General features: G+C 45.7%; 3 protein-coding genes across 4 annotated transcripts; 2 read left to right on the top strand and 1 right to left on the bottom strand.

Moving 5' to 3' along the window:
* Nucleotides 1–225: 225 nt before the first annotated feature.
* creb1b (cAMP responsive element binding protein 1b) lies at nucleotides 226–24,813 on the top strand. 2 transcript variants are annotated; one of them, XR_003933178.1, is made up of 9 exons: nucleotides 226–399; nucleotides 2,425–2,537; nucleotides 2,621–2,767; nucleotides 2,878–2,978; nucleotides 4,379–4,533; nucleotides 4,847–5,032; nucleotides 5,523–5,676; nucleotides 5,908–6,789; nucleotides 24,801–24,813. XR_003933178.1 is itself a non-coding variant. In XM_030111762.1 (8 exons), the coding sequence occupies exons 2-8, from the start codon at nucleotides 2,433–2,435 to the stop codon at nucleotides 6,050–6,052; spliced, it is 993 nt and encodes a 330-aa protein (XP_029967622.1). In that variant the 5' UTR covers nucleotides 226–399; nucleotides 2,425–2,432; the 3' UTR covers nucleotides 6,053–9,385. The 2 variants fall into 2 exon arrangements, 1 of the variants encoding a protein (XP_029967622.1); XM_030111762.1 differs by lacking the exon at nucleotides 24,801–24,813 and having other exon boundaries at nucleotides 5,908–9,385.
* On the top strand, nucleotides 12,015–21,871 carry ccnyl1 (cyclin Y-like 1). The gene is made up of 10 exons (XM_030111761.1): nucleotides 12,015–12,985; nucleotides 15,929–16,003; nucleotides 17,176–17,219; nucleotides 17,905–18,005; nucleotides 18,415–18,450; nucleotides 18,559–18,610; nucleotides 18,783–18,902; nucleotides 19,411–19,577; nucleotides 20,739–20,901; nucleotides 20,987–21,871. The coding sequence occupies exons 1-10, from the start codon at nucleotides 12,823–12,825 to the stop codon at nucleotides 21,101–21,103; spliced, it is 1,038 nt and encodes a 345-aa protein (XP_029967621.1). The 5' UTR covers nucleotides 12,015–12,822; the 3' UTR covers nucleotides 21,104–21,871.
* A 215-nt stretch (nucleotides 24,814–25,028) lies between the features above and the next one.
* On the bottom strand, nucleotides 25,029–26,730 carry fzd5 (frizzled class receptor 5). The gene has a single exon (XM_030111844.1). The coding sequence runs from the start codon at nucleotides 26,637–26,639 to the stop codon at nucleotides 25,029–25,031; it is 1,611 nt and encodes a 536-aa protein (XP_029967704.1). The 5' UTR covers nucleotides 26,640–26,730.
* Between the last annotated feature and the right edge of the window lie 1,252 nt (nucleotides 26,731–27,982).

Below are 27,982 nucleotides of genomic sequence, written 5' to 3'. Positions count from 1 at the left end.
ATTCATTCATTCATTTCAGGCAATCACATTCACTATTTGGGACACACATAATGAATTATTGATTCAAGTTATGAAATCCTTTATTATTATCTTTGTTACATAATGATACATTTCTATTTAAAACCCCGTTATTAAGCACTTTGCTCATTTTGCCAAAAGCTCCGCGCGGCAGGAGGGTGTCGTGACCGTCCGCCTCCTCTCGGCATTTTCCGGCGGACTCCGTCGACACTTCGTGCTTTTCCGGACAGCGTCGCCATCTGCTTTCTCGTCCTTCTCCAATCTCCGTGTTGTTGTTCGCGGTGACGCGGCGGAGGTGTAGCCTGACGCGGGCTCTTACGTGTCGGCCAGAATAAAAGTGGAGCTCCGGAGGCCCTGGAGTGACGAAGGGAGTCTGTATCGGTAAGGACGAAGCGGTATCCGGGGCTCCCAGAGACGGGACGCGGGCTGAGGAAGTGTCGGTCTGGTCGGGTTCGGCCCGAAGGAAACAAAGAGATCATGGCGCCGCGGTGTGTTTGTAGCAGGATGGAGGGAGGGGAGGCTGCGGCTGTTTGGGAGAAACACACCAAATGTGCGGCTCTCATGTCGTGAAGCGGGAGGGCCACTGTGTGTGTGGACTGTCAGAAAGTGGCACTTTGGTTTGAAAAATGCGCTCAGTTGACAGATGATGCTCGATGCGGACGAAGCTTCATGCGCAAAGATTTGCGCTATTTTTTTTTCCTCGCCTTGAAAGCATCATGTCTCCGTTTTTATTCCATTGTTGCTTAATCAATTTAATCTTTATTTTATTTTTAATGTAGCGTCATGTCAGACAATGTTTGCGCTGTGCGGCGGATCATCGCCCAGTTTGTATTTTGCGTGTTTGTTCAGACACGACAGGCCTCCTGTGCGGCTGTACATTAAAAACATGATCTCGGGGCCTGTGGATTTTTTTCATCTCACACACGAGGGGACACGTTTTGTTTATTTATCCGTGTTTTTTCGTCTCCGGGGATGCGACCGGGGCCGGCTGAGGGGGCGTTGCCCGGCCATGTGGCGCTGCTGTCACACACGGAGCATCCGAGTGATTTTTGAAAAGCAGAGGGAGAAACGTGTAAAGCCAATCATGCGGCGGAGAGACGCTACGCACAGTGTGAGATCACCGGGCTCCGCGCGCGGCGGCGGCGCTCATCAACGCTGCGCGCGCGGCGCCTCCTCGCGCGGAAACGAGCCCGCTGTGACCGGCTCCCGGCCAGAACCCCGGAGCTGCGGTTCACACGCCGGCTGCCCCGTTCACCCCCGACAGGGCCGCTTCCGTCCTCAGTGCACCGAATGAAGTGGGAAACGCAGAGGAGCGAGACATTATCACACATCTGCGTCTCAGTCATTAGAACAGTAAATCCAGCAGCCACTCCAAGGTACTCCACAGAAACAAAAACCCAGCTCTCACTATTTCTGTAAAAACTATAAAGCATTTTCTCTCCGAGATGATTAATATGCTTATGATAGACCTGTTTTCAGTCATCCCTTGTATATTTTTATAGTAAATTCTGGTTGTACAATATTCTTTTTAGATATTCATAATATCTAATGTCCTTGATTTTTTTTCTTCATCTTCTGCCAATGTGGAGCTGCTGTGATAATTGCATTTTCCCCTGTGGGATGACTAAAGTCTTACACCATCTGGTAAATAGGAAATTCAAGGTATCTTATGAAATATTATTATATTTTGATATTCTTTTATTAAAAGAAATCATTGAATAATAAAACTGGGGGAAAAAAACGTTTTAAGATTTTCCAGTTTATGTATACTACATGTTTTATACACACACACACACACACACACACACACATACACACATACATACATACATACATACGCACGCACGCGCACACACACACACACACACACATATATATATATATGTATGTATGTATGTATGTATGTATGTATGTATGTATGTATGTATGTATATATATCCCAAATATTAGGTTAAAGAAAAACGAGTAGTAGTTCTATCTACTTTTCAAGATATGATTAAGAACTGCTGACTTTTCATTGTTTGCCGTAGATACACAGCAGTGTGGCGTTGAACAGTCCTCATATTGTAGGAACCTGAAAAGAGAGCAATTCATCTGAAAGTCTGGCAGAACCTGCTAATCCGTATTCTGTACTTGCCATGGAGAAGAAATGCCCATGTCATTAAATATGATCACCTGTCAATAAAAGGTTAAAGAACATTTAGAACCAATATGATTCTTTGAAGGAACACCTGAAAACTATGTCTGGTAATTTCTAATCAATAGAAGAAAAGTTTCCTGGTGTGGTGTTTAGTTAACTACTGCTGGCTGATAGTTTTTTTCTTATTGTCTCTGTGAAGATTGGAAGTTTCTGAGAATCCTACAGCCTGAAGGTTTTAACCTCTTCACTTCAAATGTGGTCCTCAGCTCAGCCCATGAAGATGGAATCGGCAGTGGAGGCTCAGCAGAGCGCAGAGACTGCTGTGACTGAGACGGAGAGCCAGCAGATCACGCCGGCACAGATCGCCACGTTGGCTCAGGTAGTGGCGATGATGGCATTCACTTTTATGATCAAGTATGTTCCGAGTTTAAAAAAAAAAAAAAAATGTCCTGTGGATCGTAGGTATCCATGACGGCAGGCCACGCCTCGGCAGCGGGTCCCACAGTAACGCTGGTGCAGCTCCCCAACGGACAGACGGTCCAGGTCCACGGCGTCATCCAGGCTGCACAGCCGTCTGTGATCCAGTCTCCACAGGTCCAGGCTGTACAGGTGAGAACAAGCACCTGCTGAGCGCCTCTGTTTCCTTCATTCATTCAGCACTCGGTCTGAGGAGGTGAGTGTAGAAAGCTCACTGGATTTCCTCGTCTCTTCTGTTTCAGATCTCCACTATCGCAGAAAGTGAGGACTCGCAGGAGTCGGTAGACAGCGTGACCGACTCCCAGAAGCGCAGAGAGATTTTGTCTCGACGTCCTTCATACAGGTAATTTATGAACCAGGTCGCCAAGACGATTTTGGTATCCTTAAACTATAATAAAAAGTTACTTTTAAACCATATTCTTGCATTTGTTTGAATTGTCTGTAGCGTCCAGTGACGCTGTGTTCTCCCTGTAGTGTTACTACATCAGCTGAGCTGTGAGTGAGTGAATAAGACATCAGACTGAGCCACACAGTGTCATCAGGTTGAGAAAGATGCTCCAGATTTTATTGTTTCTTCAGACAATCTGATTTATGAACTTAAAGTAAGCTGATGTTGATGCATCACTGCTAACAGATTCCAGGTACTGTTGACTCAGGCTAACTCTGTAGCTCTGGCTGAGGCTAAAACTAACATTTGTCTCATGAGCTGGACAAACACAGACAGAGGCTAACCTTTTACTTTCCCTCGTGATGCGTCGGTCTTTTAGTTTAAACCCGCTGTACTCGCTGGATTTCGTTGGTAAATCTCAGGGCGATTCCCAATTCTCTGCTTAATCCTCAATCTTACTCCTCATTCCACAAAATGCGCCCTCGTGAAGTTAAGTGGTGTCCCGTTCCTAAACAAGTTGAGGAAAGGAGCGAGACTAAGGAGCATTACCTCCCTTAATTTTGAGATTCTACGAGACCTACCTTGGAGGTAAGGATAACCCAGAATGCTTGTTAAATAGTTCGTTTTGCTGTTATTTTATTAATAAAAAAAATGTGTATATTACTTTGGGAGTAATTGTATTAAGTTTCTATCACAGATAATATTTACAAAGGCTATGAGAAAGAAATCAAGAAAATTAATTTGAATGCATTTATTAACAAGGTCACACAGCAAAATGTTAAACATTTCTAATTGAATTGAATTGAAAGTCCTTTATTTGTCCCGTACGGGGAAATTGCAGAGTTGCAGCAGCAAAAGAGGAAAGAAAAAAAATAGAAAAACAGAAAAATACAAAGCCAACCACACAAGAGAAGCCAAATACAAAATAGATATATACAGATATAATTAAATAAGTAACAGAAATCTACTGACCGACCACTGTCGGTCGAAATATCCTGACGACACAATTAACACCAATATAATTAGATATAATTTAAATACAATATAAGGCAGATATAATCAAGTCATAAATATAACGCAGGGCACATTACTTACAGTTATAAAGGGCGTTGTTATTGATCATTGACCAAAATTATTACTGCTGCTCTTCCACTTCCGGCTTTCTTCTACCCAGTGCTGCCCCCTGTGGTCCAAGGACGCAACTGTCTTTAAGGCCTGTCCCATTTCCAAGTGGCTTTACATTCCTTAACACTTGTTTTTAGGAGGCACTTAATTTGAGATTGAGGATCAAGGTTGAGGAGTGAGGATGAAGCAGAGAATTGGGATTGGGCCTCACTGTCTCTTGTCACAAACAGAAAAATCCTGAACGACCTGTCGTCTGACGCGCCGGCTGTCCCTCGTATCGAGGAGGAAAAAGCTGAGGAGGACTCATCCGCCGCGGCCGCCACCCCCACCATCGCCACGGTTACGGTGCCCACGCCCATCTATCAGACCAGCAGCGGCCAATACAGTGAGTAGGCCACCTGCAGGGTCGTGCAGGAAATACAACTCCGCAGTGATCTGGGGAACAGTTGTACCAAAGTCCAGAAGTATTTTAATATCTACATTTAGTCCTCATTAATAAAATATCTCTCAAAATTCAGTTGAGGTTTTTAAAGAAAATTTGGCTTCATGTCCACTCGGTAAGCTTTGGGTTGGATCTCAACAAACTAAAGGAATTCCTTCATGTTCATGTTGACTCCATGATGATGTGATCAGCGTTAGATAGAATTCAATCTCTGTCTTCCCCTCCCTGTCCTCTATCCTACTCAACAAATCCATAGTCGCCATCACACAGGGAGGGGCCATTCAGCTGGCCAACAACGGTACAGATGGAGTCCAGGGCCTGCAGACTCTGACCATGACCAACGCCGCCGCCGCCGCCCAGCCCGGAGCCACCATCCTGCAGTACGCTCAGACCAGCGACGGCCAGCAGATCCTCGTTCCCAGCAACCAAGTGGTGGTCCAAGGTGAGGGAGCCGCTTCCCTGATGGAAGAGATACGAAGAGCCTCTTTCCCTGAAAAAAACAAAAAAAACCCCAACAATAACGAAAGGAAAAAAAAGACAACTGCTGCAGACACATTCGTCATGAGTAATCTGATTAAACAGTCCCATGTAAACAGCTGGATCTGATTAGATCGAGCCAGTCTGATTGAAAACGTGACGAGATCAGAGGAAGGAGGCGTGACTGTTCATGATCCAATCAGAGTCCAGATAAACAGCAGGATGGCCTGATGCCTCTGTCAGATATCAGTGATGTAACGTCGACACATCATGCTTCACTCACTGTATTTCGAGAGAAATGCCGCCAATACAGAAGACGATGCTGCTGGTGGGTATCCGGGGAGATCATGTGCAGAGCATCATGGGATTGATCGATGACGCTCTCAGTGGACATGAATCAATCTGATGAATTTATTAGGACTGAACAAGACTAAAACGTAACGTGCTTTTCTCAGCGACCTCTGGAGACGTTCAGGCCTACCAGATCCGGGCGGCCCCCGCCAGCACCATCGCCCCCGGGGTCGTCATGGCCTCGTCCCCGGCCCTGCCCACCCAGGGGGCAACCGAGGAGGTCACCAGGAAACGGGAGGTCCGTCTCATGAAAAACAGGTACGAGCTGAGTCGTTCTCAGTCATCGCTTCACGGTTTCAATGTGAATCGACTGTTTTTGGTGTAGCTTGTGCTAAAATATCCCAGAGAAGTTACATTCACCGTCACCGGTCTGCATGCTTCCATTTTTTAATTAAAATAAAATTCCAGCCTCACAAAATATTGTGGCAGCAGACACAAAATGTCAAATCCAAAGTTTTCAACGGAAACTGTGTCTTATCCTCCCGACAGAGAGGCGGCTCGAGAGTGTCGCAGGAAAAAGAAGGAGTACGTGAAGTGTCTGGAGAATCGAGTGGCTGTCCTGGAAAACCAAAATAAGACACTCATCGAAGAACTGAAAGCCCTTAAAGACCTTTACTGCCATAAATCTGAGTAGTTCCTCTCATGAGCGTCGAGCTGGGCCAAGTAGCATTTCAATTCCTTTCAAATACCTTCGACTGTTCTATCCTGCCTGACTGGCCTTTTCTGCTGTGTTTGGTTGAGAATCACTCCCTCCTCCCCGTCGGTATGATAACTTTAACTTATTTACTGTCACACTGGTTCATGGTTTTACTTTAAAAAGGGCTGACTAAACCTTAAAGCTCTAAAACAACACGCACTCTCTCTCAAAACACTGTTTCCTCCACACCTGAGTTCTCGTCATAGTTCTGACTGATGATGGTTTCTGCTGAGGCGCTTCAAAACAAAACAAGTCCAATGATGCCAAGAAAATATTGTTTTTAAATATTCTTCAAAATCTGTTGTTTTTGACGTCAGGTCAAACTAAAAGGTTCCGTTTTCATGAAGATCTGCTGACTGTGAAAGTTCAGGAATGAGCTGTTTGGGTTCTGCTACAACATTGGACTGGTACAGTATCTGTATTTACTCTGAGCAATAATCCCTCATCGCCGCTGTTACTGTCGTTATCTCTGCTTAAACATTAAACAATTACACTTCTAACTTCACGTCCATAAGCTTGACTTAGAAAGTTTTCTGGTCAAAACTATGACAAGACTCCGCATGTAAAAAACCTTTTTCTTACATTCATAATGGAAACGACTTTAAAAAGCTGCTCTGCTGTCTTAGCTCTGACTGGCTGAGCGTCTGGTACATTTCTGATATGGTTTACAGCTCGTTTAAAGTCACTCTGAGTCTCACAGCAGTTAGGCCTCGGTTGTTTGAACGAATTGTGAAGTTCTACTTGATCCACAGGGAGCTCTGGAAGTGTTTCCAAAGACGCTACGAACTGCCGATCAGAGGTCGAACACGAGTGTGTGAGTGTGTGTTTGTTAGCAGATGTATTGTAGTCTGACGTCACACCGAATCCCTCGCACTGTCTGATCAAGCAGCAACATCGGTTCCAGCCAAAGTCATGAAAAGAAAGTTTTAACTCAAGCTCTTTATAAGAACAGAAAACTACACAGTGACGCGATGCTGCTTTCAAATTCAGCTTTGGCTGAACTCTAAGCAGCTTTTCACAGAGCGTAAAGATGTTGTCAGAACTGACGTGGTTTCAGCTCTGCCCCATAACTGTTATCTGTACAGAAAAGAAAAAAAGGGACAAAAATTTGAAGCAGGTTGCATTAAAGAGCACATTTATTGAGCGTGTTTAACACGAGATGTTGACCTAATTTTAAATTAGGCATTGTCACATCAGGTTACTATAAGAAAAAAAAAAAAAAAAAGAGAAATGATCATAATGATCAAAGTCACCATTTTTTACTCTGACTATCAGATTTTGGGAGTTTCCCAGTGTTTTAGTTTGGGCAGAATGCCAGTGAATTCAGATTGTGACCACATGGCAGACGGAGTTCATCCTGTAACCCGCTGTAAAGCACGGGTTACATTTACATGACTTTAACACTAACGATGTTGAAAAGGAGATCACGTTTGTGGGTCTGTGCGTTGTTTTGTTTGTGTTTTTTTGAGAACATACGTATGTGTTGGTATTTGTTTTATTTTTTTATATTTCTGTACATAGACTCTACAGCATGTGTAGAAATCATGTATTTCTGTTTCTTTGATATGGAAAATGTTCTTACGGCTTGTACGAAACCAACTTTGCATATTTGTATCATATATCAGTGTAAAGTTGAAAGCTGTGTGTGTGTGTGTGTGTGTGTGCGTGCGTGCGTGTGCGCGCGCATTCATGTGGTCCTCCAGGCCGTCATGGCAGCTAGTGTGTGAGGGGAAAAGGCCTTTGCTGGAGATGTTGCAGCGCTCTGCTTCAGGTCAGTGGTGTTTGTATAAAAGAGCGACTCTGTTGAGGCCAGTTGGGGTCAAAGGTCATTTCAGAAATCAGTTTTGTTATAAAAATGTGTTTCCCCAATTGTATATTATTGTCATTGTATACATGCTGTATTTTATCTGTTTTTATACTTTTGTCATGAAATGAAAGCACTTTTTTTAAAGATTATTTCATACTTTTTTGCTTTTTCGTTGGACTGAAAAGCCACTTCTTGCAGTCATCAAGCTCAATTGTTTTTTTGTTTGTTTTTTCCTTCATTTCAATTGGTGTAGAATTGGTGGTTTTGTTCCAGAAACTTTAATTCTTCACATTTATCTCCGGCTGGTTTATGTTCGAAACAAACAAACCACATAGATTCTCTTCACGCCCTAGAATCTTGTTTATCCGCCTTGAAAACAATCATTGAATCAGCTTCACAGCTTTTCCAAATACATCAGCCGTAACCTTTCAACAGCCTGTCTGAAAGTGTGCATTCCCCCTTTTTTAGCTCCTGCATAAATAACAAACTGTGAAATGCTGCCGCGCCACACTTTCTCTCAGAAGCAGCATTAACTGCAGTATAACATAACGTTATGGCTGACTGGTGGATAAGAACCTCAAGAGAACCGTCTGGAATCCAGAATCTAACTCATGGCGGGATCACATAAAGTTACGCATAAGTGTGAGAACATTAATGTCTCCTTTCAGATGTGATCTTTGGCGAGTTGGATTGATCCAGAGGTTCATAAATGGATCGCGGCGCTCATGAACCGGTTATCTTTGTATAAAGTGTTCCAGAGGATGAAATGAAGGCACGTTTTACTGTCTGACCGTAAAGCCTCTGTCAGGGCGCAGGAAACGCTCCGTTACAGAGAATCTGTGTTTAGAGGGAACTGTGATCAGTGTCAGGGCTGTAAAAAGTTCTTCTGGAAGCACCTTTTGACACTGGTGCCATTATGATATCTAAGTTAATCAGTTTAAGTGTATTTTCAGGAAATCTAAAGTATTTCCACCCTTTGTAATTCACACACGGAGCGCTGGTGCTGAACTAAAAAGAACCTTGTGATCATCTTTTCTTTCTGTTCACTTGATATTGTGAGCTCGGTTTTGTGATGTGATTCCACAATATCTTTCCAGCAATGCTTTGATTTCTGTGCCAGACTGGTTTGTACCCATGGGCCTCATTTGTGCATGAAAAAAAAAAAAAAAAAAAAATCAATATCCATGTGTGTAAAAGTATATATAGAGAGAATTTCTAGGACAATAATAATGACATTTTTTCTAACTTTTAATGTGATGGGTTTATATATTGCCATGTTTACAAGTGATCTATTTAAAATGCCATACATTATTCTGTACATTGTAGAGACGAGGTCACGTTACATGCTGTTTGTTCGAAAGTCCTAAAAACACACCAGCCCGTTCTTTTAAAGTGCTGTTATTCTGATGTTTCATCACTTTTGTAAAAACGTAATATGTCACAATAAACTGCTCTTGACGATTGGTACGCGGCTTCCTGTCAGTTAATCACAAACACTCCATTAACGACACACACTGTCCTGGAGGACAAGAACAACTTTTTTAAATTCAAATTGTATTTATAGTATGACTTTAACAGCTGTTTTCTATTAAAGATTTAAATTTGGCAGTCTTTAAAGGTGCATTAAGAAGTTTGCACGTTTTATGCGAAACAGCGCCCCCTGCAGGCCTTGGGCGTAATGCAGCTTAGTGAAAAACTCGTCCCTGTGGCTCGCGTGCACGGAAGAGGGGAACTCCTTCCTCTCTCTTTTAGTAGCGCTCGAGTAAAATGTAAGTGTCTTCTCCCTGGTGGAGTCTGTGTGGAGCTGTGGCAGTGCTAGAAGCCAGTCTGTTCTGACTTTCTGGAAGATCCTGCTCAGTTGTTGCTCACTAAGCATCTGGCGGAGTAATGGCGGACAAAACGAAACCTAACCAGCCGGAGCGCGCATTACGTCATTCCTTTCAAATTCTCAACAAAAAAATGCTGGAGCCGGACCGGCACTGTGACTTTCAAGTGACAGTTTAGCGCTGTTAGAGGTACTGGTAATGAATATGTCAGGGCACATTGTACACATCATTAAAAATGTGTAACATTTATGGTGGAAAATAAGTATTTTTAAAGTTGAAAAACTCCTTAATGCACCTTTAAAGTATGTCATATTTATTCCATTGTGACACTGATATAGTCCTACACTCAACATTGTCCTAGGCTTTACTTCTTGTTGTCTCATGCTAGCTGTTGCCAAAGCTGTCCGTCCCTGGGAGAGGGATCCCTCCATACTGTGGTTCTCCCCAAGATTTCTTCTTTTCCCACTGGGTTTTTGGAGTTTTTTCTTGCCGGATGTGAGGGTCTAAGGCGGTGGTTGCTTCGTTTTGTCTCGTTACTGTGAATTTGACATATTAACATTATACTTATTCACTGTTTTTATTTTTACCGACCAATGTAACATCTTGAAGCCTCTGAGGCAGCTGTTGTTGTGATACTGGACTATACAAAAATAAATTTAAATGAATTGAACTGAATAGCATGAGTTAGATATATGTCATATTAGAAGCTTTATTCTCTAAATTTATTCAACAATTTTATGAATATGTGTAATTGTATGAAAGACTGATTTTTTTCTTTCAGGTTATTCTAACAAATACATTTTGTTATTACCATGAAGAGCAAATTTCATTTACATTTGGGAGTGGTGGTGGGGAAAAAATGTCATTTTACAGTGAAAGTGTATCTATGAGAAGAAGAAATATTAGAATAAGAATGCAGAAATTTAGTTTTTTAGTCTTATGCAATTACATAATTATATAATACTGAATATAGGTGCATTTCTGTGATGCAGCCTCTTTACTTTAGGCTACTTTTTGAGGTCAGGGTGGGTCAGGGTGGTTAACTCTCAGGGCTTGATGTGCTGGAACTGAGCTCAGCTGGCTCTGGGGAAGGAGGATGCAGCTCAAATCTCTACGATTTGAGAGAGACGGTCATATTCACACCTGCAAGCAATTGAAAAGACTTGAATCACCCTCACATGTTTTTGCACTGTGAAAAGAAACTGGGAAACAGAGAACAGAACTCAGGGAGAACATGCAAAGCTCCACACAGAAAAGCTCCCAAGCCTTATTTAGACTCCACATGTCACTATTATGTAATAGTGCTATCACCACACCTCTGCTAAATGCAAAATAGTCCGAAAGACAAAGATCAAAGGTCATATGTGAACATATGAAACAAAAAGACAGAAACCTGCAAAGAGAAAGAACCTCAGAGAAACAAAAATCCATTCCCCAAAGTTATGGAACCGATATCGCTGAATTATTCTCTCTGATGTTTTAAATTCCATTTGTATATGTGAAAATAAATTAAAGTAAGACACTCTGTAAGAGCAAACTCTGAAACTAGAAATGAGTGACTGTGGTGTCAGTCTCTGAGTGTTGGGGGGTCTCTGGCATCAGTGAAAGGTTGGGAACAACAGCGTTGAGGTAAGTGGGTCCTTAACCTGTCATTCCAGGGCACTTTCCTACATAAAAATATAAAAACTTTAAAGATATGCCAAACTACTGCCAAAATGGCCATAAAGAAGAAAAGCTGATATCTTAAGGCCTCGAGGAAGTTGTGTAATCTTTTACATGTCTGTGCTAAACTATCAGATGCAGGTACTTTAACTTTGTGAAACTTAAATATACTTTCTTTCAGCAATTTCTCAATGATTCCATTTAATTTTCAGTGAAGTTTAACTGAACATACATGTTTTTCTCATTGGCCACTTGAAGGCATTAATTGCCTGTACAATTTAAATATCTGTTAATGTGAGCAAAAAGTGTTGAGTGAGGTGTGGTAAAGTAAGGTTTCTTTTCTTGAATGACGAGGGATGGACTGATTGACCGGTGGACAGAGCAATAGATGAGCGCAGTCACTTTTCGCTGTCAAAAAAGGGTGTGGATGGAGGCGATACAAAAATAGTAGCTTTGTAAATACATTTCATCGGTTTAAATCGTCTTTGAGCGACAGCTCCTTTCACCAATGGGCGGGCGAGCAGAGTTCTTGTTTTGATTTATCAGCCAGTGAGAGTGATCGGAATCCCTGAGTAGGCGGGGCTTTGGCGCTTCTGTGTCAAGCGGTGCCGTTTGTGAGCTCCGGCAACAGATGGCGGCGGCATCGACACACGGCTCAAATCTGACAGGGTGGAGGCTCCGATGGGAGAGTCCGCAACAATAACAAGGATGCTCATCTGACGAGGGGCCGGGAGGAAGACCTACCATCGGAAATCCATTGACAGTTTCTGGCCTACAGTCTTTGAATTTCCTTTTGTTCCCTTGGCTTTCTGCTGAAGGCCGCAGAAGCCGCGGGCTCGATTTGGCGACACACCGAGTCAAGCTGGAGGAGGCGTCAGTGAGATTGTTTGAAAAGTCTCGCTAAATGTGTTTTGACATCGTTGGACGTTTTGAAAGCGGAGTCGCGACACGCAGATATATGGAGAGTGAATGGTGTTAATGTGTGCTCAAAAACTGTTATCGTTGTAGAGAAAAGTTCAGAAGGCGGGCTATCAAGTTAGCCGCTTTAATGCTAGTTAGCCGCCTAGCACCGACGCTGAGATGTGTTGAATGAATGAATGAATGAATGAATGAACCAGCGACCACCGGTATCAACTGACAACCGGGTGTTGATTTTTCAAGACTGTCGCTTTAGAAAACACTTATTTTCTACAACGGGGTCTGCCGGGGTCACTTCTCCCACTGCTTACCCTCAAATGGACAGGAATGCGATTCTTCGGAGTTGGTGGACGGCGGCGATTTAGCACGCAAAGATAGTGTTGTGCTTCTGGACTGGTGATGTTTATGACGCTGGAGGCTAACTTTAGCTAGCTGCGGAGATTTGCACTACTCGGACTTGGCTGCGATAGTGTGAGACTTACACCCAGTCTGGAATGGGGAATACAGTGTCATGCTGCGTCTCTCCCGAGTCAAGCCCGAAGCTCCCGTCGAGGCAGCCGGTGGAGCGACTGGAGGAGTTCCAGACCAGCACCGAAGTGAGCGACGATAACACCGTGCCCTACCTGCAGCACATCAGCGACAGAGAGGTCCCCGATGGTAGGTCTCTCCCTCACGCCCACCTAGTCACAGTTTATATGAGCACTGACCTCACTCGATAAATAACACTCCAATCAGCCATCTAATACTGATTTAATTACAATAACCTTTTACCTTTTGATAAGATCTGAGATTATTCTAATTTATACTGTGGTCGAAGGGCACACAATCACAATCTCACGAGACTAGTGGACTGATAACTCACTGGTATGTCCACAACACGCTAAGTGGGCTTCAGCACAGTCCGGATATTGCAGGACCACTCCCAACAATCCTCTTCGCCTCTGCTGTAAATGTTTTACATACAGTAATCGGACATTGCTTGTTCTTTACATAGTCTGCATTTATATTACCCCCACACAACTGTAAATCTTTCCAGCTGTTTACTCAGTCATGCTTTTTCATATTCATTGTTTGAGCCTTTTGAAGATTCGGTCTTAATTTGTTTATGTGGGGGTTCATTTCATCATCTTATCACCACATGTGACTGCAGTCCATTTGCACTCACATCACGTGTCTCAGCGAGACACTTATCTTAGTGTTAACACACTTATCAAGTTAATTTAAATGGAAAATCAACACTTTACAGCTTGAGCAGCAATAGGAAGAAAAATATCTTTTCATAGAGGGAGTGATCAAATAGACCTGAAATGTATGCAGTCCTCTGCCTTCATAGGTGTAATCAGTCATAGAACAGAGATGAAAAAACAGCATGAAGAACCCACCAGGCTGAGCTGTGATGCCACACCACATCTTTAAACCTGAGCAGATTCTGAGGCCCTGGAGCACAGCTTTGGTCGCTGTGCTTCAGAATAACTGAGCGAGATGGGGTGTGAAGTGAGCACAGGGTAGAGATCAGCATGCCCTCGAGCTCGAAATACCAGCAAGAAGACACAGACTGCGAGAGGATAAAGAACAAATAACTGGAGAGATGAAGCATATCAGTGACACCCATTAGTGTCATGTGAACATGGGAAGACAGATGGAGACACCAGTTACTCAGTGCATCGTGGGAAGCTGCTCAGAAACTCAGACCAGGTAGTGTGATCAAGACTCTCCTGACACGTCCCTCATAGACTTTGTTCTAAAAATGAAGCTTTTTGGTTGAAAGTTTTTCACCGTCCTTTCTTGAAGTCAGATTCAGAGGACACTCGCTCAACCTTTAAGGTGGAACATGTTTTTCAAGGACATGCTCGCAGAGTGAAGCACATAACAACCTGATCTACTTCAATAGAAGTGCTGGGAAAAGTTCGCACACAGAGCCCACTCTTTGGTTGCTGCCAAGTTGCCAGACGTGTTTATGGTCGTCACGGCTATAACTACACCTATGAGAAGGGCGATCCTGACACCATCAAATTGATCAGATGAGAATTAAATTACCAAATGAGACATAAGCAGTGAAAACAAACTCCTACACTTCTTGGTGGCACATGAACTATTTATGTATCGGCAATGAAGAAGAAACTCTTTATTATGAAGGTTGTTTTGCATCCATAGTTGACTGATCAGATACAATAAAAACCAATTAAGCCACAAGAATAACAAATACAGTATTATTTTAAAAACAGGGTTTTGCACAGACACACACTGTTTCGCAGTGACTTGACTTGTGATGCCTCCCCCAGTTGCCTGGAAGGTTTGAACTCTGCCCTCTTGAGGTCTGGGTTCTGAGGGTTCATTGTGTTTATCTTGGAGGATCCTGAGTTCAGTTTTCATCGTGGCTGTTTTGTTGTTCCACGTCGTTTGGAAGCTCTTCCAGCAGAGGTGTTTGGCATATACTTCATAGCTGAGAGTGTAAAGTTTCGCTCTTCTTGTAGATGAAATCAGTTGTGTATTTATTTACCTTCAGAAACACACAATGCGGAGAACAGTTTTAAAGAAGCTATCTCGAGCTCAATTGTTTTTCTGGGGAACTGATGTCATTCTCAATCAGGCAGCCTGAGCTCCGAGACAACTGCAGCACAGTATTAGCCTCCTGTTACAAAGTCAAGGGTGCAAATTGAGTTTGGTGATCAGACGATGTCTCAGGACGGCCCTTTGATCCCGCGCTGTGACATGGGGCCCCGATCAGGCCGGCATCTCAGATATTCCTCTGTGATGTGGGCCCACGCTGAGTTTTGTTCCGTCGGTCCTTGTGTCGCTACCCTTCATTGATTCCCCAACATGCTCGGTGCTCATTCCACTGGCGTTTGTGTGGGCGGTCCTCTGTGAGCGAGCGCTGCGGGGGGAGACCAGCTGTTTGCAGGGCGAGGGTCAGAACCAGACCCACAGTCCATCTTGCATTCCCCGCTGTCTTTACTTCGCAAACGCCTCTGTCACTTAATCCCTCATCTTTTATGTAATGCACTGTCTGTTCGGATCAGGAGCACACTTCCATGAAATGCCCATGTATAAGAGGACAGACAGTGTTTTTAAATTACTTTACATGAGAATAAAGATTTTGATCTGAAAATCTTTGATACTGTAACAACAATAAGAACATGAAATATCCTTTAAAAGAAATAAGCAGTCTTAGGTTACAGCTAAAAGAAGCCTTCCTTTCAGAACAAATCTTCAGCATAATGAAACTCAGATGCAGCAACAATCTGCCTCGACTGGCTCGAGACAAGTGATATCAGAGTGAGAAACAAACAACACCATGAGGGGAAGAACTGTTTATTTATCCATTGTTTTTATGTGAAGCTTGGAAACTTGACACCAAACACTTCCTGATGATTATCGTAACCGTGATTTCCTGCTCAGCCGGTGATTTTCTGTCTTTAATAGATTTACCAGTGCGCATGTTGAAGCCTCGGGTTGCGGGGTTTTCCCCTCACATGTTCTATGATTGCTTTAAGTGCTGTTATTATTAAGCTTCATGAACTTGTGAGCTCGTGTGTTTCTACCCAGAAAAGTGAGTTTCTGTCAGTAACCGACTCACCTGTGCACTTTCTGTTTCCTCAGAGCTGGCCCTGGAATCCAACCCGTCAGATCATGCTCGAGCGAGCACCATCTTCCTTAGCAAGTCCCAGACAGACGGTGAGCAAGCCCAACGTGACACACACACACGCACGCACACACACCAACCAGTGACACATCAATGAACCATGTTACACAAGACTGAGGGTGATGAACACAAACAACTATCCACTGTCCAGCGTCAGTGTCGCCTTTACTTCATGTTGACTTTAGTTCAGTACTGGTTTAATATATTAGTCTTTCATAGGATGAGCTTGTTGAAGTTGTGGTATTTCTGCAATACTGATATTACTGAAGTACCTTTAGACAGTTGGAGTTGATCTAACACAAGCTGAAACCAAAACTATTGAATACTTGATGAGATTCCAATGGCTCTGATGTCTGTTCACGTCCTAAATAATAACAAACTAACAGACTCGTGAAGGCAGGACTTCACGGGCCTGCCGCCCTGTCTGTAACACTCTCTCACACACATACACACCTTATTTGTGGGATAACTGGGAGTGTGTATAGTTTATGTTTTGTTGTAGGGAATTTAATTGTATAAAAGATCACCGTAGCTTCTTATGTTTTGATTGGCCAATCAATTGAATCATCATCTTCACTCTTATTCCATATGAACGTTATCCCAGCATTGCATCTTTCTCAGTAGAGTCATTAAGTTATGGTGTGTTGAAGGGGAGTGGCTTATTCGTTTCTTTTCTGTGAGTGAGGGGGTTAATTAGAGCACCTGTGGGGAGAGCAGGGAGGTGTGGCTGCAGGTGGGAGAGACCTCTCTGGTGTTTGGAGCTGGAGAGGCCGGTGAGGGAGAGATCTCCGTGAGGAGCTCTTCGTTGCTCCAGTTTGTCTGCCTGTCCTGTGGACGGCTGATTACAAAGTAAAGATCTGCATTTGGACGAACCCGGGATTCTCGCGCCCGTCTCTTGAGGTGGACTTGACAAGACCATTGTAGTACTTCACATCACATCTTCAAGGGAAGTCTGGAAAGCCTGAAACAATAAATTTTTAGATTTGAAAACTGTGTATTTGTAATTTGAGCATCATTTTAAGCCTTGATTTTAATGCAGTCCAGAAAAACCTGTGATTTCAAATGATTTCAATACTGAAAATGTGAAATATGTCCATTTTGAAATTATGTATTGCAGCAGGATGCTGGAAGGGAAATTCGTTACAGCAGAACTTTGACTGATCTTGATATTAATTTCTCTTTAACTTTTTTTTTGTCTTTCTAGTTCGAGACAAGAGGAAAAGCAACCACATAAACCATATCAGTCATGTAAGTATCAAAACTGATTTTTAGCTTTGTGCCTTAAATGAAAAATAAAAGTGAAAGTGTTTTTTCATGTAAATGACTCACTGTACATACTTTCAGCTTCTTTATTTTGGTCTTTTTACAGCTTCATACCACTCCGTTAAATACATTTGTTTTATGTGACGTGATCTCCTACACCAGATTTTTGTATGTAATTTTTTTTGTTCACAAATTTTCGTTTTTGCTTTTCTTTTTAGCTGAATTCAATTTTCCAAATATACTTTGACATGATCCCAGTTTTCAGATGAAGAAATGTTATCTTATACCATCCTCTTCAGTTACTTCTACCCTTTAATTTAAAGGTCTTCCGATTAAATGGAAATCTAGAAAGTTCATCATCTGGCTCTTTAAACTGAAGGTCCAAACTAAATGAACAAAGAGAAGAGTTTACAAAGCGTACATGAAGTCAGAGGAACAGATCGCTGTCAGTTCAGCGTGGTGATAAAGCTCCATAAAGCCGTGCGGTTGCTTCGCTGCTTCAGCTACTGGAGGACTCCACCGTATCACGGAAACCGTGTTATTCTTTTTTTAATTCCAGGAGATATTACTGTTATTATTTCAACATATTGTTAATTCAGTAGCCTCGTATTGATGAGATGAAAATAAATTCCTGTTGTTGCTTGAGTCTAATTTGTCTTGGTGTCTGAAGGTATCTCCCGGTCCGCTCTCGAAGAAGTACAGCTCCTGCTCCACCATCTTTATAGACGACAGCACCGTCAGCCAGCCCAACCTCAAAAGCACAATCAAATGGTGAGAATGTGACGCAGCGAGACGCAGACAGGCGGCGCTGCGCACCAGAAGTCACCGCTTCCACATGAGAAAATCCTGTTGCGTCACCGCGCGGTAATCCTAAAGTAATACTTCCACATGCGTGACTGAAGCAGCTGGTGCTACACCTCGCCCGGGACTCCCATCCCCGCGACTTTATTACAGAGGATGTGGATAATCACATTTCATCAGGATTATCTCAGTCAGTTTAAATGGTGCCTTCTCACTGAATGTGTCAAACACTGTCACTACAATGTGGGTTCCACACACACACACACACACACACACACACACACACACACACACACACACACACACACACACACACACAGCTTCTGTTACATCTTCTGACTGACACTAATCAATCCTCTTCTTTCTGCCTTTGTTCCAGTGTCACTTTAGCAATATACTACCACATTAAGAACAGGTAGGTGGCGATTCCTAATTCAGCGGTTGTCATGGCAACTGTGGCTCATTATGTTGCTTAAACGAGCGTGGAGCCGGTGAGGCGTCCTGACAGGGATTTGTTGTTTAGGGACTCGGACAGGTCGCTGGATATCTTCGACGAGAAGCTGCATCCTTTATCAGTGAGTTTGTTGAGATTTTCTGACGCTGATTCCTTCTTCTTATTTTTATATCAAGAAAAAAAATCATCTAGTTAATTTGGTCCTAAACAGATTCTAACTACAGTTTTCTGCACCTCAGAGGTCATTAAATGATCCGTCCTTCAGCCGGTCTGCTTCCTCTTGTTCCTCACAGAGAGAGCCAGTGCCGGACGACTATTCTCACGTCGACCCCGAACACAAACTGATCTACCGCTTCGTCAGGACGCTCTTCAGCGCCGCACAGCTCACCGCAGAATGTGCCATCGTCACACTGGTGAGTGTCTGAGTTGCCTCAATATGTTACTTAAATCTGTGTTTTTTTTTAACTCTCAAAGCGTTGAGGCGTCTGCAGCGGTGTGCTGTTACTGTGGCTCAGTTCAGAAAAGAGATCAGAAATCGTGGCCCCTCAAGCATGTTTCTCCTCAAACTGCCCAGACTGAGGGGATGTTGTGTCGGCGAGCCACCAGATGGCAGTGAGCTCCTGTAACTCCTCGCCTCTGAACAGCACCGTTATGTTACTGGATGATGGAAATAACGGGGACTCCAGATCAAGGCTCTGGAACATTTAAAAAAAAAGAGACATTAGTGCAGTTTGAAGGCTGAATAAAAAAGAAACTTATAAAATGTCAGAGTGGTATTGTCTTAGAATTTCTGTGGTTTTGTGTTTAAATGTGTTTAAAGCTGATCTCTGCTCAATAAATCCACCAAAGCCACCACCGTGTGGGATCGCCGCTACAAACCAGACAGGAGCCCTGAGCCCTGTGCTGCTGCGCCTCCCACAGGTGTACCTGGAGCGGCTGCTCACCTACGCCGAGCTGGACATCTGTCCGGCCAACTGGAAGCGCATCGTGCTGGGAGCCATCCTGCTGGCCTCCAAAGTGTGGGACGACCAGGCCGTGTGGAACGTGGACTACTGCCAGATCCTCAAAGACATCACCGTGGAGGACATGTGAGTCTGTGGCTTCACTCCTGGTGAATGTTTGGGGTTCGGGCCTCCAGTGCAGGTGAAGAAAGAAGGTTTCTGGAAAAATGAAGGGATTTTTTTTGAGGCAGTCCGTGTGTGCCGCCCTAATGAAAGGAATATGAGAACAAAGATGCACTTAAAGCGGGTGGAAGAGGAGCAGCGCTCAGATAGGTGGAGGCTGCAGCAGCTCTTGGAGGGTCCAGGCTTCATTTCTGACAATTGCTTTTCTGTGTATGAGAGTGAGCGCGTGTGTGTGTTCGTGTGTGTGTCTGAAAGAGGTTTAAAGTGCTCTCTCCCTGTTTGTATGATTTGGAAAGACACTACCTGCATTTGTCCTTCTGCGAGCCTCCGTCCGTCGCTTCCTTCTGGCTGCAGTTTGACCCCTGAGGGGCTTCAGCCGTTGGTCATACGTGGAAATGAATGAACGGATGTCTCACCGCTTCACACGGGATCAAATATTTAATGGTTCAGATGTGACGGAAAACAGAGGCTTGTTTGGGGGCCGCGCTGCTCGTGCACGTGACTGCCGGCGTGACCTTCAGGCCGGCTGCTGTGTTTTCATTGCCTCTGTTGAAGTGTCTTTGTGAGGCCGGCCGGGATGGAGGGATGGAGGAGGACGACTAGAGAGCGGAGCGCAGAGAAATTGAGGGGAGGGTCTCAAGTGCTCTCACTGCTTCTACATAATGGCCCCGGCTCTCGCCCACTCCATTAGTTGCCCATGGAGACCAGACATCACACACACACACACGCACACACACGCACACACACACTCTTACCACCTTTGCTGACCAACAAAGCATCCTGGATGCGGTCTCCTTGGCAACAGCGCCCTCAGACTCCCGTGGCCGTGGCGATGAGGAGGGCTGATGGAGGTTGTAGTCTGGAGGGAGGCTGGGCTGATTACCCACAGGCCTGCTGGGGAGGCGTCCGTGCGGGAGATTGGATTTCATCTCCACAAACACACGTCTTAGAGTCCACACGCAAAAAGCTGGTGTTCTACTTTGTAATGAGGTTTTCTTGGTTCCAGCTGCAGACTCTTCCACTCTGACCAGGTTTCCTCCTTTACTCTGAACTAAACACTTTTCACTGAGTTTTCTCTTCTGTCCCGGTGAAGCTCTGACCCTCGGGTGTCTCCTCGCTCTGCAGGAACGAGATGGAGCGCCACTTCCTGGAGCTGCTTCAGTTCAACATCAACGTGCCGGCCAGCGTTTACGCCAAGTACTACTTTGACCTGCGGCAGCTGGCCGACGACAACAACCTGAGTTTCCCCCTGGAGCCCCTGAATAACCAGCGGGCCCAGAAGCTGGAGGTGAGCCGCCGCAGAGCGCCGCGCCTCCACTGTCCTGCAGACGGCTCTTACTGATGTTTCTGTCACGGCGCTGCTCTCCTCTCAGGCCATCTCAAGACTCTGTGAAGACAAGTACAAGGACCTGAGCCGCGCCGCCATGAGACGATCCTTCAGCGCCGACAACCTGATCGGGATCCGACGCTCCAACGCCGTGCTGTCATAGGCCAGACCGCCGCCGCCGCCCCCCTCCGGAGAGCCAAAGTCCAGCTAGCCCACAGCCAACCCCCGGACAAACATGGCCGCCGCGCCTGATCAGCAGGTGATGGTTGATCCAGCTGTAGAGGTGCAGCAAACAGCTGTTGTTCTTGTTTTGTTTTGGTTGAAGAAGCCCTATTTATTTACTGGCTCAGCCCTCATGAGGGAGAAGTGCTGGACCGGTGCGACTCCGGTGGAGCTGATCTGTTTGAAGTCGACCTTGAATCGTTGTTAAAATGTAATTTCTGCAAAAACAATGTTTGACACATTTGTCACAGCCTGAAGGAACAGAGCTGGTCTGGATTCATACATGTTACTTTCACTGAATCCAGAAACACACACACCTTCAGGAGTGTGTTGGTCTCGGTCCGGTCCTCCGTCTGTCGACTGGTTCATTCTTATTTGATCCGATAGAGCCACGAAGCCAGATATTCCTGTCTGGATCGTTTGGTGAGAGAGCAGTAAAGATGATTCCCGTCCAGCTTTCTTCTCTTGAACAGGCGAATCAAATGCAAACTCCTGTGATCCAGGGCTGTGGAGCTCTGCTGTGAGTGTTCACCGTGGATGCCATCGGTGTTTTCTCGTGTCGGAGTGTGTCTCCGAGCAGACGCCGAGCGGCCGGAGGGAGAAGGAAGGCCGTCGGTGTCCGGCGCGCGTCGGGGAGTCGGCTGTGCCGGGCGCCATTGTGGTCACGTTGAGTGAACCACAGGTGGTGGAAGGGGCGCGGCTCCACGCAGCTGTCGTGTTGAAAGGGGGGGGGGGGGGGGGGGGGGGGGGGGGGGGGGGGGGGGGGGGGTCACACGGTCCGGTGTCGGTACGGCGTCCGGACCACACGCTGCAGACAGACTGACCGGCACTGCCCTCGTTTTGCTTACTGTGTAGGCTCTTAGCTGTGAAATTTGTCTTGTTTTTAATTGAGAAGAAAACATTTGCAGATGGAGTATTTTAAATAAACACTAATCATGTAACTAATTGGTGGTGTGACTGTTTCTTTTGAGTGTTTTTTCTCTGCTTCAACCGTTATTCACTGATCGATCTGTGGCTCAGCGCTTTGCTCAAGGACCCCTCATGTTTGCACAAGAAATCGAACCACCAACCCAGGACTGGAAAACTGATCCAGAGCAGCCGTCGTCTTCCTGCACTGACCTGGTTTGTGTCCCGCTGCTGTTCTGAGGCTAACGAGAGGAACAGCTGTTGTTTCTAGAGCACCTCTCATGATGCTCAGAAGACTCTTTAAAAGTAACAGCTGATCAGAACGAAGAGGAACTGGATTTTAATCTGGTCCCGCTGCAGTCCCTCATCCTGCTGGTGTACAGCACAACCGGTACGTTTAAAATCCTCTGCCTTCTGTTATTCAGCGGAATCATGATGTGAACATACATTTATCTTTCAACTTATTTTGAATCAAACTATCCAGATTAATGGGATCGATTTTTGCGAGGGAAAAATAAACGTCTTGTATTCAAACTATTTTATTTTTACTTTTCAGCTGTGAAGATAAATGTATTCAAAAATAACGGAATTATTGAGGTTTATGATGAAAAGTGAGTAATTCATCAGCCTGAACTCCTCTCTGTAATACTGGTAAAGCAAATGAATCGCTTCGGCTCGTTTAGATAATTCTTATGTTAAAGTGGGAAAAAATACAATCTCATTCAGATAAAGACTCCAGATTGACAGAATAAACACTATTCCAGATCAATCTCTGACTGATAATTATATTTGCATGTTCATGTAGAAATGCAGCAAGTTTCAGGCTTTTTGTTATGAACTGTTCACTCTGATCATTTGATGAACCGAAATAAAGTCTGATCATCAAACCACAAGTATTTATTTTCGACTGTTAGTGCTCTTGTGAAATTCAGAATTCAGCATTTTGACACTTAATTGTGTGTATTTATGGTAAAAACTTAATCAGTTTGAGGGGATTTGCTAAAATCCTCTTACCTAAGGGCCATTATTGTGTTAATGGTAAATCTCTGATTCCCGTTGATTGTTGTTCTGGTTTTAGTTTTGTTGAACTGATAGAAGAACATGCAGCCTTCAGTGATTCATCTTTATGATCCTGTGAGAGCGGAGAAGGAAAAACATGGATTATTGAGCTGATTATCTACACTTTAATGCTGTTCTTGTCAAGCTTTTAAATTCAACTGCATTAATCATAAACGTACAATATTTATTTTCTTGGTAGTGTTAAGGTTGTCCGTTCAGTCTGAACGTGAGTGTGTGTTTGTGTGTTTGGTGGACTGACCTGTCCAGGTGTGTCCTGCCCTCAGGTTTTCCTTTAATTACACCAGATGCTCTTCAGGCACAAACGGCAAAGAGTCCAGATCTAAATTAAACCAATAAAACCTTTACAGAGAGTTGAAATCTATCAGACCTGGACAAAAGCCTGAAAACTTCAGTAACAACATGACGATACGTTGAGAGAAGCAAAGACAAACGCACCAAACTGGAGATCAGCTCAGTTTTAATTTCACAATATGAATTAAAATCTACAGTATGGACTCAGTGTGAAAGCAGATGTACAGTTCAACACACTAAACGTCAGGTTTCACCAACACTTTTTTGGCATTCGTCACTTCTCATGCATCACGTTCACTCACTCACAGACTAATAAATAGAGGTTTGGTCCAGCATGTGAACACAGCAGCCCTGGACACCAGAGGAGGAGCAGACGGCCCAGAATAATCACAATTACTCACTTTAACTTGTCTTTTTTTAACAGACGTTCTCACAAGACCGATTCCTGCTGCTGATTTCTGCTAGACTCAAGACTGTCTTGCTGTTTTCAGTGTGAATATTCTAATTTTACACTTTCTCAAATGGAGAAAAGATAACCAGAACCAAACAACCAGGTTAAAACAACAATCCTTGTTTTCTTTTTTATATTTAAAGTTGGCTTCAAACCTCAAAGTAGTTAATTTACAGTAAACACCAGGATACATCAAAACCTTTAATAACTTTAATAAGTTCCAATATTCCAAACCTTTTAGACATTTAATCTTGAAGAATCAGAAAAAAATTGAAATGATGTGTCCAGTCTTCTTTCCAGATGCGTTTGATCTTTTATGGGTTGGATGGATTTTAAAATTTGATGGTTTGATCAAACACTGAAAAATACTGTAAAGGAGCTTGTAAATTTAGGCGTTTTGCGGCCATGTAAATTACTCCCTTCTTTTAAAACAAAAACCAATGTGTTTCAAATGAAAGATGTTTCTCAAGGTAAGGTTCAGGGACTGTATTTATTCCTGAAGCAGCAGTGTGGGTCAGCGGAGGGCTCGATGGACTGAAAGGCTTCACTGCGAACAGCAGATGGGGGTAAAGACCAGCCGCGGCGGCGGCGGCGGCGGCGGCGGCCTGCAGCTCCAGGACGAACTAACAGACTGCAGTCACTCCACAACAAGCCCAGTGTGAAGACCGACCTCATGAAAACTGCCTCTGAACCACAGTGAAGATAGTTTCTCACGATTCTTCAGCTTTGTAATCAAAGCGAACACATCAGTCCAGCAGGACACACAGGACACACACACCTCGAGTCACATGGCTCCTCGGTGTTTCACACTCGGCTCCTTCATAAACTAAACATCACAGGTTGTTTGTACAGCAGGTATCTACAGTATGTACAGCAATAAATATGTGTTTCTCTGGATGCTCAGGATGAGCAGATCGGAAGAGGGGATCCGTGACTGATCCACTATGGATCTGCTGGTCTGGCCTGGTCGCAGTCTGATTAGTTGGAGTTGAACTCCTTCAGAATGTCTGTTGTTAGCTTTTCCTCTAATTATCAAGACGGTTTCATCTCCTCTGTCTGAACTTGTGTCTGTTTTCTCTCCTGCAGTCCAGCAGAGGGCGAGCAGACGTCCAGAGAAGAGTCCGACTCCGCCGGTCGATCATATATGAGACGGAGCGGATTTGTGGTAGATCCCCGTGGTCAGGCCGCTCCCGGTGTGGCCCGTCAAGGCCGTGCTGGCCTCGCTGTACATGGAGGGCGGCGCGGTGGCTTTGTGCGGCCAGCAGGGGCAGCAGCGGGCCGCGAACCTCCTCCAGGACTCCAGGGTCTTCCCCGACCAGACCCAGACCCCCGAGGTGATGCCCACCACCAGGCACATGAAGTACTTGAGCATGAAGACGGCGTAGTCGGGGCCCAGGCCCAGGCGCTGGCGCTCGGCCAGGCAGTGGCAGGTCAGCGCCCGCTCCCAGCCGGGCCGCTGGTGCTGCTCGTACACCAGGCAGGCCACCACCACGGCGGCGGGGACGGTGTAGAGCACCGTGAACAGCCCGATGCGGATCATCAGCCGCTCCAGCTTGTCCGTCTTGGTGCCGCCCTGCTTGATGATGCTCCGGATGCGGAACAGAGACACAAAGCCGGCCAGGAGGAAGAGCGACCCGGTGAAGAGGTAGACCACCAGAGGCGCGAGTACGAATCCCCTCAGGTTCTCCAGACTCTGGTTTCCCACGTAGCAGATCCCGGCGACGGGGTCCCCGTCCACGGAGCTGAGAGCCAAAACCACGATGGTCTTGACGCTGGGGATGAGCCAGGCGGCGAGGTGGAAGTACTGGGAGTACCCGGCGATGGCCTCGCTGCCCCACTTCATCCCCGCCGCCAGGAACCAGGTGAAGGACAGCACCACCCACCAGATGGAGCTGGCCATGCCGAAGAAGTACACCAGCAGGAAGACCAGGGTGCAGAGGGCGGGGCCCGTGGTGTCGTACAGGATGTGCGTCCGGTCGCCGCCCGGGCCGCTGTCGCCGCACGCCACCTGCTCGTGGCCCGCCACCAGCCGCACGATGTAGCCCAGCGACACGAAGAGGTAGCAGGCGGCCAGGAAGATGATGGGCCGCTCCGGGTACTGGAAGCGCTCCATGTCGATGAGGAAGGTGGCCACCGTGGCGGAGGTGGAGACGAAGCACAGCACCGACCACAGCCCCACCCAGAAGCTGGTGAAGGCGCGCTCGTCGGCCGACAGGTAGGGCAGGCGGCAGGGCAGGGCGCAGTTGAGCAGCGGTCCGGTCCGGACCCGGCCGTACAGGGCGTGGGACTCCCTCTTGATGGGCACCAGCGGGTCCCGGCAGCGGCACTCCCTGTCGCACTGCGGCGGGCTCGGGGGCCTGGTGCGGCCCTTGGGCGTGGGTTTGGGGAACGGGGGCGCCGGGGTGGTGGTCTCGCTGCTGTTCTGGTCCATGCACAGGACCTCGTCGCCCAGCCTGGGCAGCCGCTCGCAGCTCATCCTCTCGGGCCACTCGAAGCCGTACTGGCTCATGAGCGGCGAGCAGCCCCGCTTGGCGCGCTCGCACACCGAGCGGCAGGGCGGCAGCGGCTTGCGGTAGTCCGGCAGGCAGATGGGGGTGTACATGCTGCACAGGAAGAACAGCAGGTCCGGGGAGCAGCGGATCCGGACCAGGGGCCAGAACTGGTGCACCTCCAGCCCCACCTCCTCCTGGGTGTCGTGGTTGAACTGGTTGGGCATGTAGGTCAGGTTGTACCCGATGCCCCGGCACATGGGCACCGTGATGGGCTCGCAGACCAGGTCCTTGGAGGCTCCTGCCGCGAGACCAGGACCCAGAAGCAGCAGGACGAGGCGCAGAGACGCCGGGCTGCTCCACAGTCCTTCAGAGGCCATGCTGGAAAGAATTACTCAAGATGCATCAAAAACATAAAAAACATCAGTGTAAGTTTGTTCTCATTTGAAATCTTTTAAAAACTCGAACGGAGACTTTCTCCTTCTTCTTCTGAGAGAATCAGGACCAGAGTTTCATTCTTCAAGGAGAATCAAGCGGGTCAAAAACAAAGCTGAGCCTCTTAATGATTAAGACCAAAGCGCTGCGATGGTAGATCCAGTCCGTCCTGAGAGCTGTCAATCATTCACCAGCGGAGAAAGTTCATCCCCGCCGGTCACGTTTCACTGGAGTTAACGATCCCGTAACAGTTGGTCCAGGTCCGATTCCGGCCGAGCAGCCCGCTGCACCCCGGACAGGTTCATCCTGAGAGCCGCGGCTGGAGGGCAAACTGCGGAAAGAGTCCGTGTTTCTCAGGTAAGGAGCGTTAAAAGTCCCGGAGTGAGGAGCAGGCTGCTCGCTGCAGAGAATCCACTGGATTTTATTCCGACCGCAACTTTGACAACATCACGACTTAAAGAACAAAAACTTTTGAAGAAGAAGAAGAAGAAGAAGGAGGAGAAGGAGAAGTGTCCGCTACGCCGTGGCAGTGCTCGGTCCCTGATGCGGAGCGCAGCGGCGCGGTGCGTTCAGGTGCTCCGAGCTGCGGGAATAAAGTCCGTCCGCCGCTGCAGCGCCTCATCCCGCCGCACGCTGCCTTCACGGCCGCAGGAAATATCAGCACTCACCCCTCACTGTATCGCATTCATTTTGTTTCTAAACGAACCCTAAATAAGTTAAACTTTAAAAATTCAGTTACCTATAACTGAGTTAAGAAGCTTAGTTTCTGACAACCTGTCTGAATTGTATCATAGTCAGGAACATTTTTAACAAAACTCAAGATTCACGTTGAATCAATCACGTTAAATCAATCAAGGTTAAGTATCGCAGATTTTTTACTTTTAAGCATTCAATGACATCTAAACTCTTCAATACAAATCAAACTTTTGTTTCCAGTCCCAATCTGGGTTTCTTTACTTACGGAATAGTCGTTTTCCCCCTTCAATTTGATTCACTTGCTAGTGTTGAAAAATTCCGAAGCCCGTGAACGCCTCATGCAGCCTTTCTGCAATGAGGAGGTCAGAGTTCACCACCAGGAGAGCTTGAAGGTATCAGATGAGGTCTATGTGCTCACACACACTTAAAACAAATGTGTGTGTGTTTAGAAGTAGCAGTCATCAAAGGCAGC

Source organism: Salarias fasciatus, chromosome 16 (assembly GCF_902148845.1).
Source record: "Salarias fasciatus chromosome 16, fSalaFa1.1, whole genome shotgun sequence".
NCBI classification, from domain to species: domain Eukaryota; kingdom Metazoa; phylum Chordata; class Actinopteri; order Blenniiformes; family Blenniidae; genus Salarias; species Salarias fasciatus.
The sequence above is the reverse complement of the archived record's forward strand: the minus strand, read 5'-3'. Positions and strand labels throughout refer to the sequence as shown.

What these genes read in the sequence shown, in the direction of transcription:
- creb1b (XM_030111762.1), top strand. Translation starts at nt 2,433, where the DNA reads ATGAAGATGGAATCGGCAGTGGAGGCTCAGCAGAGCGCAGAGACTGCT. An exon ending in AGATCGCCACGTTGGCTCAG is followed by an intron (nt 2,538 to 2,620) that starts GTAGTGGCGATG and finishes TGTGGATCGTAG; the next exon opens with GTATCCATGACGGCAGGCCA. An exon ending in GTCCGTCTCATGAAAAACAG is followed by an intron (nt 5,677 to 5,907) that starts GTACGAGCTGAG and finishes TCCTCCCGACAG; the next exon opens with AGAGGCGGCTCGAGAGTGTC.
- ccnyl1 (XM_030111761.1), top strand. Translation starts at nt 12,823, where the DNA reads ATGGGGAATACAGTGTCATGCTGCGTCTCTCCCGAGTCAAGCCCGAAG. An exon ending in CGACAGAGAGGTCCCCGATG is followed by an intron (nt 12,986 to 15,928) that starts GTAGGTCTCTCC and finishes CTGTTTCCTCAG; the next exon opens with AGCTGGCCCTGGAATCCAAC. An exon ending in AATGTGCCATCGTCACACTG is followed by an intron (nt 18,903 to 19,410) that starts GTGAGTGTCTGA and finishes CGCCTCCCACAG; the next exon opens with GTGTACCTGGAGCGGCTGCT.
- fzd5 (XM_030111844.1), bottom strand. Translation starts at nt 26,639, where the DNA reads ATGTGCCGGGGCATCGGGTACAACCTGACCTACATGCCCAACCAGTTC.